Genomic DNA, 22,226 nt, shown 5'->3' on the forward strand with positions numbered 1-22,226 from the left:
TTTATTGTCTAGATCTGGTAGTTTGGGGGGGGCTCAAAAATCTGAAGCATTTGTGAATATATGGAATATAGTGGTGGGGGCTGAGTACCCTTGGGTACTTTGGCTTGAAGCAGAAATAAAAATGTCCAGTATAGGATCTGCTGCTGTCTGCGCTTTTCTAGGTTCTTTAAAATATTACAGGTAATCATTAACAAGCTACTCTCATTGAATATATTTGAGTTAGTTCCATCAGTCATTCTTACAGCATCTATTTTATAGACCCATTGTGGAGTGTACTGTAAATAACTTATTTAATCCTTTTTTTCCTTGAGTTAAAAAAAAAAAAAAAAAACTTTCCCACCTGCCCCCTTTTCAAATTTCAAAGGCAAAGTGATATTCAACTCCTTGGAAAAAGACTAGTAGGGAAATATTGTTTTGAGGGTAAGGATTGATTTTTATTTTTCTTAATGGTAGGCAAAGTTAGAACTCTACTACACATTCTTTTAAAATGTAGGTTATATTTCAAATGTGTTCCCAGTGGGTGTTGACGGCCTTCTGCCCTCACCAGCCTGTCCCCATAACAAGTTATTATGTATTGCACATACTTTCCCCAAACAAGATTTTATTAGGACACAAAAATTTATTGGAGACACTGGGCTTCTTACAATCCTGCTATTTAAGAAGTGGTTGGGATTAAAATAAATTATAAGAAAAAGCAATCTTGTAAACTTTTAAGAAAAAGAAGTTTACATAAGACCTATTAAACTTTGCTTCACCAGTTTGGTCATAGAGGCACAAGTATAAAGCCCCGATTAAGTGTTGAGCGTTATTAGCCTTCCTTTTCTTTGTTAATAGTTTAATACTTAACACTTTCCTTATCATTTGATATTTTAGACACAATGGCTTAATAACTACACTGACAAATCATCTTTACACTAAGGTATAAGCTCTTCATCTTCCCCTAGAAATCGTAACAGAATTAATACCTCGTGACTTAAAACCTTTTTTGAAACAATTTGCCAATTTTTTTTTAAATCTAGGTTTAAGAGCATCATGACTATGAACCTTCAAAAATAATTTTAAGTTTAATTGAAATTTCTGTTATTTTGGTCAACCATCTTATTAGAGACTAATTGTAAATATCTAAAAATCTACTAAGCAGATTAACTATAGCCTACGTACATTGATAGGTAAACTTAGGATGGGGAGAATGGCAGGAGGAGGTGTTTTGGCCAGGCTGATCATTTTGAAGGTTGTTTCTCTCTTGAGTTTCTCTGTGATATAAGATAAAGATACATGGCAAGTGCTGCAGGTACTAACAGCATAGTGGCTAGTGAGACGACATTTTAATTTTCATTCAAAGTGTTGAAATGGGCAGGAACCTGCTGCCTGTGCCTCCAGGTGTAATCAGGACTAGAGCAGGGCAGGAGAGCCTGGCGCACAGGCTTGTCCACCTCAAGCCCATACAGGAGCAGTGTTTGCAAAATGCAATCCAGACGCACAAGCCAAGGCAGAGAGAAGGCATCTGAGGCTCCCGCTGCCTGCCAGGAACACTGTAGTAAGAGGGTGATGAAATATTTCACTTTTCAAAACCGAAAGAGCAGGAAATTTCTCACCATTGGCCCACTCCTGACACACACAGTCCTAACCTCTGCCACCCTCCCCATCCCCCGTCACACCAGCCCAAGACAGAATCTAATGGAATGGGTGAAGAATAAAACCAAATTCCATTCGAGGGGAAATCAGGCCAGTCTTCCTGAGGGTAGAAAGAAATTGAGTGGGAAAAGACATTCGATGTTGCATGAAAACCCTTACAAGGATAATTTTATAGAATATATTCACCCCAATGAGAGGAAGTGTGAACTGCTTCCAAGTTCAGCAGTTCGATGTGGCTTTTTGGGCTCTCCTGGAGCTGTCCTTCATGGCCCCTACTCCTTGGTCTCCATGGTCTATTTCCTGTCTTTTACACCTGTCCCCCTTCCCCCTGCACTCCTTAGCAGCAGGCTCTGCTTCCAACTCTTTCTGTGTCTGAGGGGACCTACCTTGTTCATCCCTGTTCATGTTTGCATGTGTGTGTGCACACATGTGTGCATGTGTGTGATAGTCAAATACAGCCCAAAGGAACAGAACAAGCAATAGAAGAAGAGAAACAGCACAAACATTACTATGCATCTTCTAGTCCCACCAGCTATGTGTGACCATTGGCAAATCCCTTTTCACCCTGCAGTTTTTTCAAATGTGAAATGAAGATAAAAATTATCACCTCACATGACTGTTATAAAGTACTTGGCACACGCAGGTTCTTAAGAACTGTCAGCTGAGGCTGGGCGCGGTGGCTCATGCCTGTAATCCCAGCACTTTGGGAGGCCAAGGCGGGCAGATTGCCTGAGCTCAGGAGTTCAAGGGTGGCCTGGGCAACATGATGAAACCCCATCTCTACTACAAATACAAAAAAAAATTAAAAATATCCGGGCGTGGTGGTGTGCGCCTGTAGTCTCAGCTACTCAGCAGGCTGAGGCACGAGAATAGCTTGAACCAAGGAGGCAGAGGTTGCAGTGAGCCAAGATCGCACCACTGTACTCCAGCCTGGGCTACTGAGCGAGACTATGTTAAAAAAAAAAAAAAAAAAAAGTCAGCTGAAATAAATCACAAAAGAGGAAAAAATGAAAGGCCAATAGGTATATAAAACATAGTCAATGCCATTAGAAACCAAAGAAATGCAAGCTACCTAGTTTGCAAAATATAGCTTACACTAGAAAAGTGTATGAACATATAAATAATGACTAATTATAAAGCAAAAACCTGTATTACTAGACATAATTCAAGAAATAGAATATTGCTGCCGCCCCTTAAGTCTCCTCCTGTTGGTCTCTCTGATCAGGTTTTGATCACAATCCCTAAAGACACAATCCAGAACGCCATAATCCTGAATGGGATTGTGATCCAATCCCATTAGGAATGTATCTTATGGAAATAATTAATGATATGGGTAGAGATAAGCTAGGAATACATTTTCTGCAGCCTGTGATACATTAAAAATAATATAAATGAACAGCTGTAGCAATTGTGGTATATCAGCATAATGGAATTCAATGTGACCATCGGAAATATTAATATAGCCCACACCTGTAATCCTAGCACTTTGGGAGACTGAGGTGGGCGGATGACTTGAGGTCAAGAGTTTGAGACCAGCCTGACCAACATAGTGAATGTCCATCTCTACTAAAAATACAAACTTAGCCAGGTGTGATGGTGAGCACCTGTAATCCCAGCTACTCAGGAGGCTGAGGCAGGAGGATTGCTTGAACTCGGAAGGCAGAGGTTGCAGTGAGCCAAGATCATGCCACTGCACTCCAACGTGGGCAAAAAAGTGAGACTCCATCTCAAAAAGAAAAAAAAAATTAATATAGAGGTATATTTATTGGCATGAACTCAGTGAAAGAACAATATACCAAACAACATATACAAAATGATACTGTGTAATGCCCTGAGGAAAAATAAGCCAAGAAAAAAAATAGTAACAATGATATTTTGGGATGAAAAAATTAAGGATAATTTATATATTTTTCATTGTAGTTATTTATATATTCTGACTTTCAAATGTAAATGTATATTTTTTTGCATGTGGTTTTTTTTGTTTGTTTGTGTTTTTGTGTTTTTGTTTTTTTTTTGTTGTTTTTTTTTGAGACGGAGTCTCTCTCTGTCTCCCAGGCTGGAGTGCAGTGGCATGATCTCGGCTCACTGCAACTTCAACCTCCCGGGTTCAAGCAATTCTCCTGCCTCAGCCTCCCAAGTAGCTGGGATTACAGGCGCCGGCCACCATGCCTGGCTAATTTTTTTTTTTTTTAGTAGAGATGAGGTTTCACCATGTTGGCCAGGCTGGTCTCAAACTCCTGACCTCAGGTGATCCACCCGCCTCGGCCTCCCAAAGTACTGGGATTACAGGCGTGAGCCACCTCACCCAGCCTGTGTGTGTTTTTTTACTTAAAAATTTTTAAATTTAAATTTAAATGTTTAATTGACCAATAATTGTATATATGGGTATAATGTGATGTTTTGATGTATACATTGTTGTATACGTTGTAATTGTATACATTGTGTTGTATACATTGAAATTATTATATCCAGATAATTAACATATCCATCACCTCAGATACTTATTTTTTGTAATGAGAACATTTAAAATCTATCCTTTTAGCAATTTTTAAATATGTGATACATTAGTATTAACTATGGTCACCATGCTGTGCAATAGATCTTGAAAATTTATTGCTCCTAACTGAAACCATATACCCTTTGACCAACATCTCTCCAAACTTCCCCCACCTCAGAGCCTCTGGTAACCACTATTCTACTCTCTACTTCTGTAAGTTTGACTTTTTAAGATTCTAAATATAAGTGAGATCGTGTGTTATTTATCCTTCTGTGCCTGGCTTATTTCATTTAGCACAGTGTCCTCCAGGTTCATCTATAGTGTTCCCAATGACAGAATTTCCTTCCTTTTTAAGGCTGAATAATAGTCCACTGTGCATATGTACCCCATTTGCTTTATCCATTCATCCATTGATGGACACTTAGGTTGATTCCATATCTTGGCTATTGTGAATAATGCTGCAATGAACACAGTGGGCCAGATATCTCTTCAACATACTGATTTCATTTCTTTTGGGTATGTACCCAGAAGCAGGATTGCGGCAGTTCTATTTTTGTTTTATTGAGGAACCTCCACACTATTTTCCATAATGGCTATACTAATTTATATTCCCACCAACAGTGTATAAGAATTCTGTTTCTCCACATCCTCACCAACACTTATCTTTCACCTTTTTGATCACAGCCATTCTAACAGGTGTGAGGTGATAGTTCATTATAATTTTCATTTTCATTTCCCTGATGAACAGTGATGTTGAGCACTAAAGAAAAAAAAAAACCTCTTGGCTATTTGCATGTCTTCTTTTATGAAATGCCAGTTCAGATCCTTTTTCCATTTTTTAAATCAGATTGTTTTTGCTGTTGAGATGTCTGAATTCCTTGTATATTTTGGATATTAATCCCTTATCCAATGTATGATTTGCACATATTTTCTCCCAATCTGTAGGTTTTCTCTTTACTCTTTTGTTTCCCTTCCTGTGCAGAAGCTTTTTAGTTTGATACAATCCCATTTGTCTACTTTGTGCTTTTATTGCCTGTGCTTTTGGGTCAAATATGTATTTATTTCATGGTTTTCTTTTCCATTTCCCTTCTCTTCCCCAGAGATTGTATTGGGCATTTTACAAACATTTCAGTTTATCCTTAAAATAATCCAGAGGAGGGAGGAATATTTTAGAAACTAGATTTTGGGGAGTCATTTGAGAAAGAGAATAAGGCTAGAGACAGGCCTTTGTTTCTATCTGAAAGTTGCTTACTCAGGTTCGGTGATAGGTGATTGCCCCAAACCACTGTCCATTCCATGATACACTGTTGTCTGACTCTTGATTGTTGATAGGCTGGAGAATAAAGGATTTCTGGAAAATATGTACATTTGATAAATATTTAAGTGCCTATTGGTACCAAGCATTGATGAAGAGGTAGGGACACAGGTGAACAAAATAACGTTCTTGTTCCTCATGAAGCTTATGTTCTGTAAGCAGACACAGCAATAAAGAAATATACAAATATATATGCAATATGGTTCAGGTAATGTTAAGTGCTATGAAGAAAAATAAAGGAGAATAGATCATAGAAAGTGAGAGTGCTGTTTTACATAGGGTGATTCAAAAGTGTTCACCCTGCGTAGTTTGCATATCCTCCATACCTTATGAGCTGCAAAAAAGAGATTAAAAAAAGAGTAGGCTTATATTGTTTTCTTTATTCTAGCCATGACACATTAAAGATGAGTGCTCATAGGCAATGATATGCCAAGTTCTGCAGACAAGTTAACTGTATTAGAAACTACGTCTGATAAAGCTGTCATTTTCATCTATTTCTAACCAGTTGAGAACCATAAATTCATTGTGTTACTTACTTAGCTTCTATAATTTTAACCTGAGCAAAACATCAGCAAAATATCGCACTGTTAATAAAGCCAGCCATCACTGTCATAGGCCACTTTGTGCTTTTCAAAAGATGTTCACATGAATGTACCATTTCACATGAGTTTCTCAGTACCCTGTATGATAGATGTGCAGCTTTTGAGAGAATAGTGATTTGATCCCATTTAGTAGTATTCCTGAGTTCTGTTCATAAAAGTGTGAAATCTGCTTCTTAATTTGAAAAGTATTGGTAGAAAGTCAACAATTCTCACTAGAAACTAAGACATTTCTGGGCAGTGTATATTAATTGGAAAGATAAAGATTGTTCCATTTTCTAGAAATAAATCCACTATTAAATCCACACTTAAGAACATGGCTAAACTGACCTGAAGTTATGAGGTCTCAAGGTCACTAGAAGTCTCAGAGCCAGCCTAGCTAGAGTCCGTGCTGTGTTGGAGAGGCTTGTCTTTTCCTCTTGTCCAGCTATCATTTCTCTTCTGGGTTCCAGTCAGCCCCAGGGCCCCTGACTTGGCTGTAGCTGTGCCTGGTCAGGGCAGGCAGGCTGTGTCAGTTGTCTCCAAGGGCCACTTCACCCTCTTCCCCCCAACTTGATCACCATCTCCCGCATCATATCATTTATACATAGATGACCCAACCGAAGTTTAGTCCTTGGTTCTTTAGTACTTAGATTCTGAGACTCACCAGTGGCTTTTAAGTGTTTTAAAGTAACCATTCTTGATCTTTGACATGAATTATTGCACAAATCATTCTTTTTAAATTGCATAAGGAATGTACTTTTTGGGTTACAAGTTAATAAAAAGGAACTAATTTGACTACTTCACAAGGAACACATTTCCATTTTCCAGTTTGGCTAAACTTCAGTTAGGAACTAACTTGTCAGTAATTTGATTATGTTAATCAGGATATGCATATAATCCAGGAGGTAGAAGAAGAAATACTTTTGCTATAAATTTCAAACTCCTCTATCTCCTTTTAGTTACACATTATGCATAAGAAAAAAAATCACCAAATTAGGATAATACATCTCAACTGTAAAGCAAATTAATTCAGCCAGATAGCTTTGTGAGAAAAAGAAAATGTTGGGGAGACTATTCAAAGTACAGGTAGAGAAACCTTCTGAAGTACTTGTTAGTCATAATTAGGCACACCGTAGAATTAGTCAGGATCCCAGCACAGGAAACACATAGCACACTCAAGTTGTGTAATTAAGGAAAGTAGTGAAGGACTATTTACAAAGTGTGGGCAAGGTTTTAAGGAAGCCAAGAGGGGCTAAAAAAAAAACCTTAGGCTTCAGGGTTCTGCATTCACATGGCCTCTTCCAAGGCCCTCTCCTTAAAATCTATAATCCAGAATTTTGTGTTCTTTGTCTTAAAGAAAACTCTCAAAATTACATATGCCTCATGCCCCACAAAACTTCATTCTACCTCAAGCAATAGCTAATGAAGCCTTCCCATCTGGCACCTGGTGAGGTCCTTTCCCATCTTAGGCTTGAAGGAGCAAGAGGGGAAAGCGGCTCGGGAATGTGGGGAGAGGGAACAGCAGTGGAGGTGGGCTGCCTGGCAGAAGCCCTGGTCACACCCAGCCACACCCAACCCAGAGCCCAACTAAGAGATGGAGAGATTAGGGAGGAAATCAGGGCCTCCCACTGGCTGAACCTAACCAAATCCTAAGGACAAGAAAGTCAGTTTCTACCTTCCATCATAACTGGGAGCCTGGGGCACAGACAAGTCTGAGGCGGGGTGAGCCTACGGAAAGATCCAGCACACTCTATCTACAGTTACCTGGATTCTAAAGACAGAGCTCCATCACAAGAGAGGGCTCATTGGCTGTTTATGCTATCACATCCATTGCTGTACTGCGTGGCCTAGGAGAAAGCATGTAGGCCATACCTTCATAAAAGTGACATATTAATCATTCTAGTAAAGTCTTATTTTTCTAATGATACATTATAATTTCTAACAGGCAAAAATACTGAGCTACCTTTTAGAAAGCCTGATTTGTGTCTTAGAAAAAATAATTCGATTCTACAGGTCACAGGTTGCCTCTTTAAGGTGAGGAGAAAATTCTGGCACAATGTAGACACTCAATAATTATCAGTGGAATGAATGAGTAAATGATCCTACAATTCAGACATTCCATGATCTTATCTTTTATCTTCCTTTCTGATTGATCATGTGTCAATGGCTTGAAACAATTAGGTTTCACTTTGTCTCTGTCAAAGTATAAATGACTTAAAGACAATACCAACCCGAAACTGGGAGTCTGCTTTTTAAAAGAAGCTTTTGGGGAGAATGAAAATTTAACTTTTATAATTGATGGCTTTTGTATTCAGTGACACCTCTTTTTCAGGACACAAGTTAATCTGGAAGTTAAAAAGTCTGTCACTATTCTTTCACCCAATAGTATACCTTTGATTGTACCCAGCAGGATGATGTTGTTTGGCCTGAAGTGACAGCATTAGAAAAACAAAAACAAAAAAAACCCACAACCATTGAAGTGTAAGTAGAGAGCCATGTGTTACATTATGTTGAAACGACAGAGAAAAGATTTTTTTTAAAAAAAGAAAAATAGCATCAGAGATGGGGTGGGCACTAGAAGTGGTGACAAATATTAGAAGCAGCATGGGGCAAGCAAACATTCCACCCTGGGAGACTGGGAGGAGTGGCATCGGAAGTTGTTTCTGAAGCCCTAACATCAAGGATTATTGGTTATATCATATGAAATTGGACTGTAGATCAAAAATCGCCAAATGTCACAGTTTCATATACCTTTTCATTACAGTCTGTGGGTCATTTAGTGTAAGCCTTAGTCTTCACTCCTTCTAACAGCCCTGGAAGAAATCACTATTGTAGCACAAATGTAGTAAGAGAGGTTCATAGTTCTGTCTCCAGAATCATAAAGAAGTAGCTAAATTATATCTAGTATACTCTTAGACAACTGAATCATATATAATAGAAAATATTTTAAAAGTTAAAATGAAAAGCTTCTGTGCTTAATAGATCAGAGTTCATTTATGTGAACATTTCTTTATTCTTTTTGCTGTGCGTGTGTCTGTGTGTGTGTATGTGTGTGTGTGTGTGTGTGTATAGAACAGGCCACATATATTATCCCAATCAATGTCAGAAAGGAAAACACAAATGGAAAGGTGGGGAGGATAGTTAATTTATTTTTAATGCCTATTCCGAATCAATGTCTGTGGTATCAGGGATCTGTATGTGGATCCTCCCTTAAACTTAACTTCATCTGCCTGGTGTTTCTGATACTGAGATGATATTCTGCCATACACTTATCATGGGAAAATACAATTTTAACTTTAATTCTAAAAGTCTTCAGAATGAATATCCTGGAAGTTATAAAAAAAAAAAAAGAATGATGTCTCATAAAAGTCTTTCTTTAAGATGGACTGGAGTGCAGTGGTGTAATTTTGGCTCACTGCAAACTCTACCTCCTGGGTTCAAGTGATCCTCCGGCATAGGACAACAGGTATGCCCCACCTCACCTGGCTAACTTTTTTTTTTTTTTTTTTTGAGACAGAGTCTTGCTCTGCCAGGCTGGAGTGCAGTGGCGCCATCTCAGCTTACTGCAACCTCCGCCTCCCGGGTTCAAGCAATTCTCTTGCCTCAGCCTCCCAAGTAGCTGGGACTACAGGCACGTGCCACCACACCTGGCTAATTTTTTGTATTTTTAGTAGAGACGGGGTTTCATCATGTTAGCCAGGATGGCCTCGATCTCTTGACCTCGGAATCTGCCCACCTTGGCTTCCCAAAGTGCTGGAATTACAGGCATGAGCCACCACGCTCGGCCCTATTTTTGTATTTCTTAGTAGGACAAGTTTCACCATCTTGGCCAGTCTGGTCTTGAACTCCTAACCTTAAGTGATCCGCTGGCCTCAGCCCCCCAAAGTGCTGGGATTACAGGTGTGAACCACCATGCCTGGCCTTGTTTTTCTGTGTGTGTTTCTCCTTTTTCTCCCCCTTCCCCACTCCCCGTCTTCGTTCTTTAGTTAGCTGTCACGAGTCTGAAGTCTTTCTTGCTTTTATTGAACAGAATTTTCTAACCCCTATTTTAACTTTTAAAGTTGAAGTGTAAAGTAGCTAAAATTCCTGTATTTTTAAGCCACACAACTCATGCTATTTTTTTTTTTTTTTACAAAAAAACTACTCAGAAAAAAAAGTTGCTCACTAGCACAAACACACATATGCATATGTTGTAAACAAGTAACATGGCCAATGCTATCATTTACAGTAATATCCAGTTGACTCATTCCCATGTGGCTGAATTGAAAAGCTAAGGTATCTTTCAGAAATCAACAAAGTGAGAGCTCTTAGGGAATCACAGGTGTTTAAAAAAAAAAGTTACTTTTGTACATTGATGACCACATTTTAGAAGGATGCACAGGTGAGTACATGTAACAAGATTTTGTTCCACTTTCCTGAGTCAGATTTGGGCTGAGAGGCAGCAGTAAACCTGTGCACCAGTAGCTCCATCAACACGTGGAATCCTCACTCAGGCAGAATAAAGCTGCCAAGTCTTGACCACACTAAGTTTTAGGCAGATAAGATTTTCATTCTGATTTGTTTAGAACAATGTTTCTAGTTGTCTCCAAGAGCATTGACAACTCCTTTTTTGAAAGGGAGGAGGGATGTTACTAATTCTTTAGTAGCAGCAAATACTTTATGTCCACCTCTAGCTGTCAGTTCCCCATGCTAGCTGTTGGGAAGGCAACAGGACATTTTTCCTGTTCTCAAGGAGCTTACATTCACTGGGGAATGAAAAGGTGGGAAACATAGGAAAACTTATTATTATTTTATTTTATAAGAAACATCACTTTACTCAAAATGTTATTAGATTTCTGTCACTTTTTTTTTTTTTTTTTTTTTTTTTTTGAGATGGAATTTCGCTCTTGTCAGCCAGGCTGGAGTGCAATGAAGTGATCTCAGTTTACTGCAACCTCCGCCTCCTGGATTCAAGCAATTCTCCTGCTTCAGCCTCCTGAGTAGCTGGGATTACAAGCAACCACCACCATGCCAGGCTAATTTTTGTATTTTTAGTAGAGACGGGGTTTCACCACATTGACCAGGCTGGTCTCGAACTCCTGACCTCAGGTGATCCGCCTGCCTCGGCCTCCCAAAATGCTGGGATTACAGGTGTGAGCCACTGCACCCAGTCTAGATTTCTTAAAGATGTAAATAGATTATAAACATAGAACAAGTGTCAATGACCCATAATTGTATTAAAATGTAAAAACTTAGTTTTGTTCCCATAGTTACTATAAAAAGGAAAAACCCTTAGATAGTTAAATTTAGCAGAATTTATTTAAGCAAGGAAAAAAAGAAAAAATTCATGATTCGGCCAGCTTCAGAACCAGAACAGTTTCAAAACCTCTAACATTTACATTATCTCCTTAACTAATGGGTAGCAAATGTTACAAGGTAACATTTACTAAGTGGTAATAGTAGTAATATATAGTAGTATATATGGTAGGCGCTGCCACACCACGAAGGTTGAGAATCACCCAACAGCACTGCAGCTAGTGCTGCCTGTGCCTCTACACGCTGCTGGAATATGATCTTGTGGATGGTTACATGTGCCCCTAATGAGCCACATTTCATATTAGCCAACAAGAACACTCTAAAGCAGGTCCTAGCACACAACCCATGTGCTATCTCTACAATAGTCCTGTTGTGGACTGCTCCATCCCAGTTGGACATGGATGATGGGAGGGTGCCAAGTGCAGGTTCTGCACTATAAGGTGTGCAGGCTGCCTTAAGTAAGGTGGGCAGAAAATACACAGTAAAAAGGTAAATACAAAGGAGGACCTGGGATTGCATGTGCTCTGAGAACACCCAGCCTGGGAACCCTCAGGACCCTGCCCAGGCCTGTGGGAAAGCCAGGGGCAGAGGAATCTGAGGAAGCATGAAGAAGCTTGATGGTCACTCATGGCCTCTTTGCAAAACACTCCCCTTCCTAGCAAATTATCATCAAGCCTGGAAAGGTGGTGGGTCTGTGGCTTCCCATCCTAGGTTTAAGACCCCAGACCCAAAGGCTCAAACCTAAGAAGGTCCCTCTCTGACAACTCCCAGGCCAACTAGTTTTTTTGTTCTCCATTTGCCTTAGTTTCCCCATGAACAATGGAAAGAAACAATTCCTGGTTGAAAAGAAATATGTATTGCATTTAGGAAGGGGTGTTCCTCAAAGATGTGACTGAGGGCTTTACTCAGGAGGCATGGGGCATTCTGAGCCCTGCTCAGATGATCCTGTTTGGAAATATGATCCTGGATATCCACAGGGACCTGGTCCCATGGGAGAAGACTGCATTCCCCTGTAAACGAGTCTATCATTTGAAATGACACTAGATCCCTCATTAAGAACTGCATAACGTGGCTAGGTACAGTGGCTCACAGCTATCATCCCAGCACTTTGGAAGGCTGAGGCAGGAGGATCACTTAATCCCAAGAGTTTGAGACTAGCCTGAGCAACATGGTGAAACTCTCTACAAAAAAGTTAAAAATTAGCTGGGCATGGTGGCACATGCCTATAGTCTTAGCTACTTGGGAAGCTGAGGTGGAAGGGTCACTTGAGCCCAGGAGGTTGAGGCTGCAGTGAGCTGTGATCGTGCCACTGCACTCCAGCCTGGTCAATACAGTGAGACCCTGTGAAATGTGCACCCAAGACAGATGGATTGTGCCACACAGTGCATTTCTATTCTTTATTTCCCAGGGGAAAAACTCTGTTTCTAAAGAGATTGTATCTTAACTTCATTTATATATACCCATCTTAAATGTACAGTTTGATGAGTTTTGAAAGATATGTACTCACATGTAACCATCACCACAATCAAGATGTAGAACTTTAACCCTCAACGTTCCTTTGTGCCTCTTCCCTGTTGCGCCACCACAACTTGCCACCAACTGACCCCACCCTCAGGCAACCACCAACCTACTTTCTATCATTATAGATTAGATTTGCACTGTCTAGAATGTCATATAAATGTAACCATACAGTATGTAACATTTGGAGTCTGCTTCTCAAAAGCATTTAGCATCCATATCCTTACATGTTTCAGAAGTCTGTTCCTTTTTTATTGCTGAATAATACTCTGCTGTGTAGATGTACCACAATTTGTTTATCTGTTCACAAGCTGTGTCCAGTGACTTTGAGCTGTTTCCAGTTTTAGCTATTATGAATGAATGAAGCCACTATGAACATTCATGTATTTTTAGGAAATTCAGCAGTCTGGCTGGTGATAAACAGGCTGACCCCTCGGAGGGGAGGAGGAGTCAAGTAGTTGAGCCAAGTTGAAGAGCAAGCAACTAGTTTTGCAAAAAGCATCTAATAGCCAAAAAAAAAAAAAAAAAAAAAATTCGTTTTAATGCCTATACTGAGCATAGAGAGGACTGCTGATCAAGCGTCTTTGCTGCATGGGAAAACAGATTGCAACATCATTGGCAGGACAGAGTAATATATATACTTAGTTGTTTTATTTTGACGGGGAATGGAATTAAGCCAAGACTCAAACCTATTTTCCCTGGCTACTTCTTCAAGATACGTTTGAAGGCCTGTCCAGACAGCAGAGACAAAGAGCTCTCTGTCAGAGTCAGACTTTACCTGTGGTGGGACCTTGGACAAATGGGCACTAAAAAAAGACTACCTACCTAGCTGTTGGGAAGATAAAATGAAAGTGTGTGAATCACAAGGGCCTGATCCATAAGGATAGCTCAGTAAACATGTATTATGATTTAAAAATCATGTCATACTTTTGACTTGTAAAATAATCCAAATGTTTCCTTAGGAAGTTACAATATTTTAATTTTTTCCCTTAAATCATACTTCGAATTCTTCCTATATTATTTATATAACCATTGAAGAATCGTATTAATCAAAATCTGGTTAGATTTTAAAATCGTATGACGTCAGGTACAAGAGCTCCGAGCGGCTGCACCATTGGTTCATTGCAGCAGCAACAGCTGTCTAGTCCCAAAGCGCCCACCAGGTACTTCTAAGACCAGGAGAGTCTTAGAACCTTGAGAGCAAATCTGATTCATGCGCACTTCCTCGGGAGCTGACTCTGGGGGGTGGGTGACCCGTAGTCTGTTCCTCTGGGCCGACTGTGGTTCTCGGGTGGCGGCAGAACCTCCGCGGCCTCTAAAAGGGGCCCCTGTGGCGGAATGGAAGGAGCATGGGGTGGGCAGGAGGCGACTTGGATTTGAATTCTGACTTTACTGCTCTGACCGCCTCTCCCCCCAACCCCAATTTTGTCTCTTTATGGGCTGGCTGAGCTTCCTTTCCTCATCTGTGTGGTAACAGCATGACCTTACTGGGCTGTAGCGGGGTGACACTATGTTACAGTACCAGGACTGTCTCAACAAATGCTTGTTGACCTGTTAATTTCATGCGTTATCATTCCTATTTCCCATCGCCAAAGTCCATTTGCTGCATGTAACTCAAACGCAATGGAGCTTCAAAGGGTGATTGGGGAACCTCCCCGTAGTCGGTACTGTCCTGAATGTTCCTCTTCCAGGAAAGGTGGGGCTCTTTCCTGCGTCGCCAGGACTCAAGCTAGCACCTCGGTTTTCAATATAAGAGTTCATTCTTAAGAAATACTGTATTCTTAAGAAATACAGTAGCCGCACGTTTGGCCTGGTTTCAGAGGAGTCCTTACGCAAATACGCTTCCCTCTCCTAGGAGCCAGGCCGGGCTCGCCGCCCCTGCTCCCTCACTTTCCCAGGCTCGCCTCCTCCTCTTCCTGCCCACCTCTATACCCCGCACCTACCCAGTCCCCACTCTGGCAAACCCCGGTGCGCCACCCTCGCATGGGTGGGCCGGACCCTGGGGCTCCGTGCGCCCCCGGAACCACACGTGTGGCCAGGAACGGGTCCCGGGGCGGAGTACGCAGAGTCCCAAGCGCATCCTTCAGCCACACCTCCTCGGCTCTAGCGGGCGGTGAGCAAAGGCGGTCACCCCTGCAATCTCGCCCGCTACCCCCACGCACTCCTCCGTGTTCACATGGTAGGAACTCTCACAGGCAAAAGCCTTTCCGGTGCGCTCAGCAGCCGCGAGATCACACGGGTGTTTGAACGCTCGCGCGCTCCTCCCATTGGAGCCCGGGCTAAGGCGGGGCCCAGGTGCTCGCTTCCTCCCAGCTTGCTTAAGGTTTTCATGTTGCAAGTACTATATGTTGAACCCAGGTGGCTTCTTACTGTTCTGGAGGAGAAGGCTGCTAGGACTCGTTTTTTTTTCTTCGTCCTCCTTCCCTCCTACAAAAAGAAAGAGCGGTGTTTCGGGAAAAAGTCCGCCTTAGGATACTTTAGTGTGTTTACTGCTGCCCCATGGTCACATGCACGGCTGTTTATAAATTGCATCTTTATTGAGGAAGAAGGTAGAAAACCTAGAGAGGGCAAGGAACTATTTATTTTGTATATGTGATTATTTGGACCGTTCAAATTTTCCTTTAAAAAACAAGAATTATAATTCAAAGAAAATGCTATTCTGACTACTGCCAGAAATTTAAGGTGTTTAAGCAAAATTCAAAAGTAAAACCAGAGTTTATTTTGTTGGAATGAATGTAACATAAACATAACTTTATCATTTTCAATTAGAAACTCTGGTCTGTTATCATTTTGGCTGGTAGTTCTGTAATGTACGTCTAAGGGGAAAAACACCAGATTCTCATATGTTCCCTCCTCATCCCTTTTATTTTTCAGTCCAGAGCACAACCTCCAGAAGACAACAGAAGGAAGCCAGTTTTGGGGAAACTTGGCACTCTATTCACTGCAGGAAGGAGAAGAAACAGTAGAAACGGGTTAGAGAGTCCCACCAGATCAAATGCCAAACCACTCTCTCCCAAAGATGTGGTAGCCTCTTCTAAGCTCCCAGAGAGAGAGAGTGAGAGGAGCAGATCTCAGAGCAGCCAACTGAAGCAAACGGACACAAGCGAGGATGGCTCCCCCCGGGAGAATCCCCGAGAGGCAGAGGGCGAGCTCCCCGAGAGCGGTGGCCCCGCAGCCCCCCCTGACGCCGAGCTGTCACCTTGCTGGAGCAGCAGTGCAGCGGCTGTGGCTGTGCAGCAGTGCCATGAAAATGATTCACCCCAATTAGAACCTCTGGAGGCAGAGGGAGAGCCTTTCCCAGATGCCACCACCACTGCCAAGCAGCTGCATTCCTCGCCGGGAAATTCCTCCAGGCAAGAGAACTCAGAGACGCCCGCCCGCAGTCCGGGGGAGGACGCTTCACCAGGTGCTGGCCACGAACAGGAGGCTTTCCTGGGTGTGAGGGGTGCGCCAGGGTCGCCCACCCAGGAGCAGCCCGCGGGAGGACTAGGCGAGGCGCCTAACGGAGCCCCCAGTGTGTGTGCCGAAGAAGGCTCCCTGGGGCCCCGCAACGCCCGCAGCCAGCCTCCCAAGGGCGCGTCTGATTTGCCAGGTGAGCCTCCGGCCGAGGGCGCAGCGCACACGGCCAGCTCCGCGCAGTCAGACTGCACAGCCCACCCCAAGGGTCACGCCCACCCTGCTAAGGTGCTAACTTTGGACATCTACTTGAGTAAGACTGAGGGGGCACAAGTGGACGAGCCGGTCGTGATTACTCCCACGGCGGAAGATTGCGGTGACTGGGACGACATGGAGAAGAGGTCGAGCGGCCGCAGGTCGGGGAGGCGGAGGAGGTCGCAGAAATCCACCGACTCCCCCGGCGCGGACGCCGAGCTCCCTGAGAGCCCTGCCAGGGACAACGCGGTGTTCGACGACGAGGTGGCGCCAAACGCGGCCAGCGATAACGCCTCGGCGGAAAAGAAAGTGAAATCTACGCGGGCAGCCCTCGACGGGGGCGTTGCCTCCGCTGCGAGCCCAGAGTCCAAGCCCGGCCCCGGTCCCAAAGGGCAGCTCCGAGGGGAGTCGGACCGAAGCAAACAGCCACCCCTGGCTTCGTCCCCTACGAAGAGGAAGGGCAGGAGCCGTGCCCTCGAGGCCGTGCCCGCCCCGCCCGCCAGCGGCCCCCGGGCTCCCGCCAAGGAGTCCCCACCCAAGAGGGTGCCCGATCCCGGCCCGGTCACCAAGGGCGCTGCGGCCGAGAGCGGGGAGGAGGCGGCGCGGGCCGTCCCCCGCGAGCTCCCGGTCAAGAGCAGCTCACTGCTGCCGGAGATCAAGCCCGAGCACAAGAGGGGCCCGCTCCCCAACCACTTCGATGGCCGGGCAGAGGGAGGTCGAAGCAGAGAGCTGGGCAGAGCGGCCGGAGCGCCTGGAGCTTCTGACGCCGACGGCTTGAAGCCCAGGAACCATTTCGGCGTGGGCAGGTCGACAGTGACCACTAAAGTAACCCTGTAAGTAGCCGCGCAAGTCCCGGCCGAGTTGCTGTCCGCACACGTGCTAGGGGTCCGCTGTGAGAGACTCGGGGTCTTTGCATTGTGGAAGAAATGTCTGGTCACTGAACTTTCCCCTCCATGCTGAACTTAAGATAGTGAAGGGCCAGTTTACACCGTCGAGATTTAAGATGACACCTGTGGCAGCCTCCTCAGTTAATTCCCTTTTTAACACAAGATTTAAGTTTAACGAATGTAAAAATAGGATATCCCTTGAAGCTCAGCGTTTATGTGGATGAGAGATAAGACCTCACAGCCTGACATGAGCTGATTCTATTCTTTATTCAAAATGTACAAGGGTGTTCCAACGTGGGATGTTCTTAAAATGCATGTGCTGTGAATTTCAAAATATGGAGCAAACAGTAACATGTTAAATACGATCCAGTAGCTTTGACATGTGTGAGTTTTAAGAGAATTTGCAGAACCTTTTATGGAACTCAGTGCATTTATTGGCAAAAAGCTTAAACACACACACGCACACACACACACACACACACAAGAAAATTTCATAATACAAGTATCTTGGTTGCTTCTTCCCCTTTATAATGTTAGGGAGTCTGGTGATACTTTTGGACCCAGGTTGAAAAGTAGTTTTCAGTTACTGAAATAAAGATCAGTGTTCTTACTGGAAGATTATTTGCTATATGAAAGCAGCTGTGACAGGTGTGAGTTTAAGATAATTCCAAAACATTTTATGGAACTTAGTGCATTATTGGCCTAAGCCTTTTTCAAAAAGTCCCTAATTTATGTATCTTGGTTGCTTCTTCTTCCTTGTGCTGCATGAAAGCACAAAACAACTGTGACTACTTGCTGTTAAGTTTATTCATTTCACAATACTTTCTGTGCAAGATATTGTGCTAGTCACTGTGGGGGAAAAAAACTCTACAACTATGACTCAGGATATTGCCCTGAAATTTTTATAGCCCCATCTGGCACACAAAAAGCACACAAATCAACTAACAATACAAGATGATATATCTGATGAAATTGCCAAACGAATGTTACCATCTGTAAAGCCTGGGGAAGTGCTAGCGAGGAAGAAATCACTGCTAGTGCTTTGGGGGAGCTGGGCCTTGTGCCTGGATGATAAATGCAATTTGTATAGGTGGACAGGATAGGGAAGGTACTCTATGAAACTGATAAGACCCTCCCTTCCCACACTTCTGCTCCCTCACCACTCCTACTTAGCACAGGTGAATAATGATTAAGTGCTTAAGTTTTTCCTCCATTCATATATTTGTTCAAAGAGTGGGTATTTTAACAACATTATCATTATAATTCTTGAACTTAATGGTTTCTGTCATTCTATTTGATTTCTTGGATAAGTAAGCTTTAGAAGAGGAGAGTTCTGATTGGGAGAACTCTGAGAACTCTGAGAGGGAAGTATGCTTAATGAATAACTTAACTACCTCACCAACTGCCAACCTGGAGACCTTTGATATAGTCAGTGATTTATTCTGTAATGGTAGGTAGCATCAGAGAAATAAGCTGGGTGAATGATGCCTATTATTTATAGAAGACCAGTGTGATTGAATGCTAAAGCCTCCTAAATGTGAGCCTTAGAGAAACATTGCTGTGTACCTTATGAAGGATGGTTCACCTGTCTTCCAATTAGAAGACACCAGTAGAAAAACCAGAAATGTTACACTGTGAAATAGTAGGCTAAACAAACAGGAAAGATGATCTTATAATGAAATTCTTCGTTTGCTGTTCTCTGTAATAGAACTAAACCAAATATCTCTTTCCCAGTTCTGATTAATTTATACCTAAAAATTTTCTTTACCAGACATTCAATGTATTTGTTTTGCTCAGTGCCTTGCACATGGTCATTTGGCAAATTATTGACTTAAAAATTAATAAGTATGTCTAGTCCTTTGACCCATTTCTTTGTGACTGATGGTTTTTTCAGACCCTTTAATTCTTCCTATGACCATATCGCAAGATGTTAATCAGATTATTCTTTAAAACAATTTGAGACTGAAGAGTAAGAAAAACTATTTCATATTTCCTGAAAAATGACACTGAAGTAGCATGTTCCTTTATGCTGTTAGAAAAATTATTCCTTCAAGTTCTCTACCAAGTGCTGAATGTTGAAATTCTTAAAATGGTATATGTAGAATAAGGAGAATTTTCCTCTTATAATATAACTATGGCTTTTTGGACTCCAAATTATTTTCCCCTGTCTCATAATGAAGGCATTACAACATGAATTATAGGAGCCTTCCTTTTAATCAGTCTGAACTAGGTTAATTGTAGTGACTCTTGGTAGCACAACTTAATAGCACAGAAAGTTTGGTTGTAAAATTTATTTTGATCTTGGTGTAAATATTTAATGTGCAGATATGTGTTTCCTGTCCTTAAGGTAGCCTGTTGGCTAACCTGTAGTGTTTTCTATTTACATCATAAGATATACTTCGATGTTTGAATTGAGTATCCTTCCTTGAAATGATTAGTGAGAATTTTTAAAAAGTATATACTCTGGTATGTGACCATCCCTGATTAACTGATAGCAAATTGAAGCTCTCTATTTCTAATCATCTCACTGGTTTCATAATTTGATCTTTGAGGAAATGCTTATAAATTAATTTTCCTTTTAAATTTAAGGTATGGGCCTGCAATAAGGGAGCCTAAGTATCTTATGGAGATATTGGGGAAAGCAATGCCTGGGAGAAATTTATAAGCAGAGATCAAATTTATTTATTGATTGATTTATTTATTTTTGAGACAGGATCTCACTCTGTTACCCAGGCTGGAGTGCAGTGGCATGATCATGGCTCACTGCAGCCTCGACCTCCCCAGGCTCAGGTGATCCTCCCACCTCAGCCTCCCTAGTAGCAGGGACTACAGGCGCACCACCGTGTCTGGCTAATTTTTGTATTTTTTTAGAGACAGGATTTTGCCATGTTCCCTGGGCTGGTCTCAAACTCCTGGGTTCAAGTGATCCACCTGCCTCGGCCTCTCAAAGTGGTAGGATTACAGGCATCAGCCACTGATCCCAGCCTCAAATTTAGTATCAAGTAAAATTTGTAAAAATTAAAATCTGAATTCTCAGTGCTGCTTTTGGAGAGAATATTTTATCCAGAAGGATAAGGTGACTCACCAGCAGTCATACTGCCTTTCCCTTCTAGAAGCTCCTTAGGCCCAAGCTTCTTTTGTTTTTTTTTTTTCTTTCTTTTGTTTTTTGAGACAGAGTCTCATTTTGTCGCCCAGGCTGGAGTGTAGTGGCACAATCTTGGCTCACTGCAACCTCCACCTCCCAGGTTTAAGCAATTCTCCTGCCTCAGCCTCCCAAGTAGCTGAGATTACAGGCATGTGCCACCACACCCAGCTACCACACCCAGCTAATTTTTGTATTTTTAGTAGAGACAGGCTTTCACCGTGTTGGCCAGGCTAGTCTGGAACTCCTGACCTCAAGTGATCCACCCGCTTTGGCCTCCCAAAGTGTAGGGATTACAAACATGAGCCACTGCAACTAGCCAGGCCCAAGCTTCATGAAGGCCAAGTCCATGAAGGAGAGGCAGTATGGGATTTCAGTGTCTCCGCTTGTGTATTCTCATTATCAAAGTGGCCTCTAAAGTCTATGTTATGTTATGGATCTCATGATAATTCACTGACTTTAAATGATAAAGATGGAAAGAACCAGAGGAGCTCATTCAGGCGGGTATAGTCCAAGCTTATCTGGGGAAGCAGAATAGTACAGTGGTTGGGAGCATGGCTTCTGAAACCAGAGCACCTAACTTCAAATTGTGGCCCTGTCACTTATTAGCTGCATAACCTCAGGGAGTTACTTCTTGACACCTCAACTTCCTCAGCCAAAAATAGAATGTATAAAGTTGTATATTAATTAAGCCCAATGAAGCATTTCTCAAGGGCTTGACAATCACTGACTGTTTGTGGTTATGCTTTATCTCTCCCATTTTATAAACCACTGGACCAATGGTTTAGATTTTTTTTTTTTTTTTTTTTGGTTGAGACAGAGTCTCGCTTTGTCACCCAAGCTGGAGTGCAGTGGCACAACCATAGCTCACTGCAGCCTTGATCTTCTGGACCCAAGTGATCTCCTACCTCTGCCTTTGGAGTAGCTGGGACTACAGGCATGCACCACTTCACCTGGTTAATTTTTTTTGTTGTTTTGTAGAGACTGGGTCTCAGTATGTTGCCCAGGCTGGTCTTGAACCCCTTGGCTCAATCGATCCTCCCTCCTTGACCTCCCAAAGTACTGGAAAATATATATATATATATATATATATAAGCTTTGGACTCTTTTCTTCTAACAAAGTTTAAATAGGAACAATAAATAGAACAGATACTGGGAGTGATTCTGGTTGAAAGGAGAGTGGACAGCCCCATCCCCGTCCCTACTTTCCCCAACTGCAGCCCTTGAAGAGAACCCCAGTGATTCCTTCAACCATAAGATGGGGGAAATAAAAACTACTCTGTTCTAAACCATCTCATTTTTTTTAAAGATGAAGAAGGTAGAGTCTAGAGAGGTAAAGTAACTTGACCAGGTTCACACAGATAATTAGCATAAAAGCCAGGACCAGAGCCAGAGAATGCCAAACAGAGCACATTTTGTTTCTTTGAAAGAAAGCACTGTGTACATTCAAAGACTTATTATTTCCACTGGGGGTAATTATACCCAAGAAATGTGACGGAGAGAGGGGAGACTCTCTTGCCCAAGAAGTGGTGACAAAACCAACAGTTGCACAATCGATAAGTAAATGATGGTACATCCATATGATGGACTTCCACGCAGCATTAAGACAACTTTTCAAACAAATTTTTTGGTAATCTGAAAAATGTTAACTATAAGGTTAAGTCATTTTATTTCTTGAAAAAGCAAGATATCAAATTATATGAAC

The 22,226-nt window shown here is 42.3% G+C and overlaps 1 protein-coding gene across 1 annotated transcript in view; it reads left to right on the top strand.

Moving 5' to 3' along the window:
* The window catches only part of CRYBG1 (crystallin beta-gamma domain containing 1), a 209,465-nt gene that overhangs the window by 135,570 nt on the left and 51,669 nt on the right, over nt 1-22,226 (top strand). The window contains exon 3 of the mRNA XM_009242117.4: nt 15,716-17,325. Within this exon, the coding sequence (XP_009240392.4) occupies nt 15,716-17,325 (1,610 nt within the window). The remainder of the gene's footprint in view (nt 1-15,715; nt 17,326-22,226) is intronic.

This window comes from Pongo abelii, chromosome 5, assembly GCF_028885655.2.
Source record: "Pongo abelii isolate AG06213 chromosome 5, NHGRI_mPonAbe1-v2.0_pri, whole genome shotgun sequence".
NCBI classification, from domain to species: Eukaryota; Metazoa; Chordata; class Mammalia; order Primates; family Hominidae; genus Pongo; species Pongo abelii.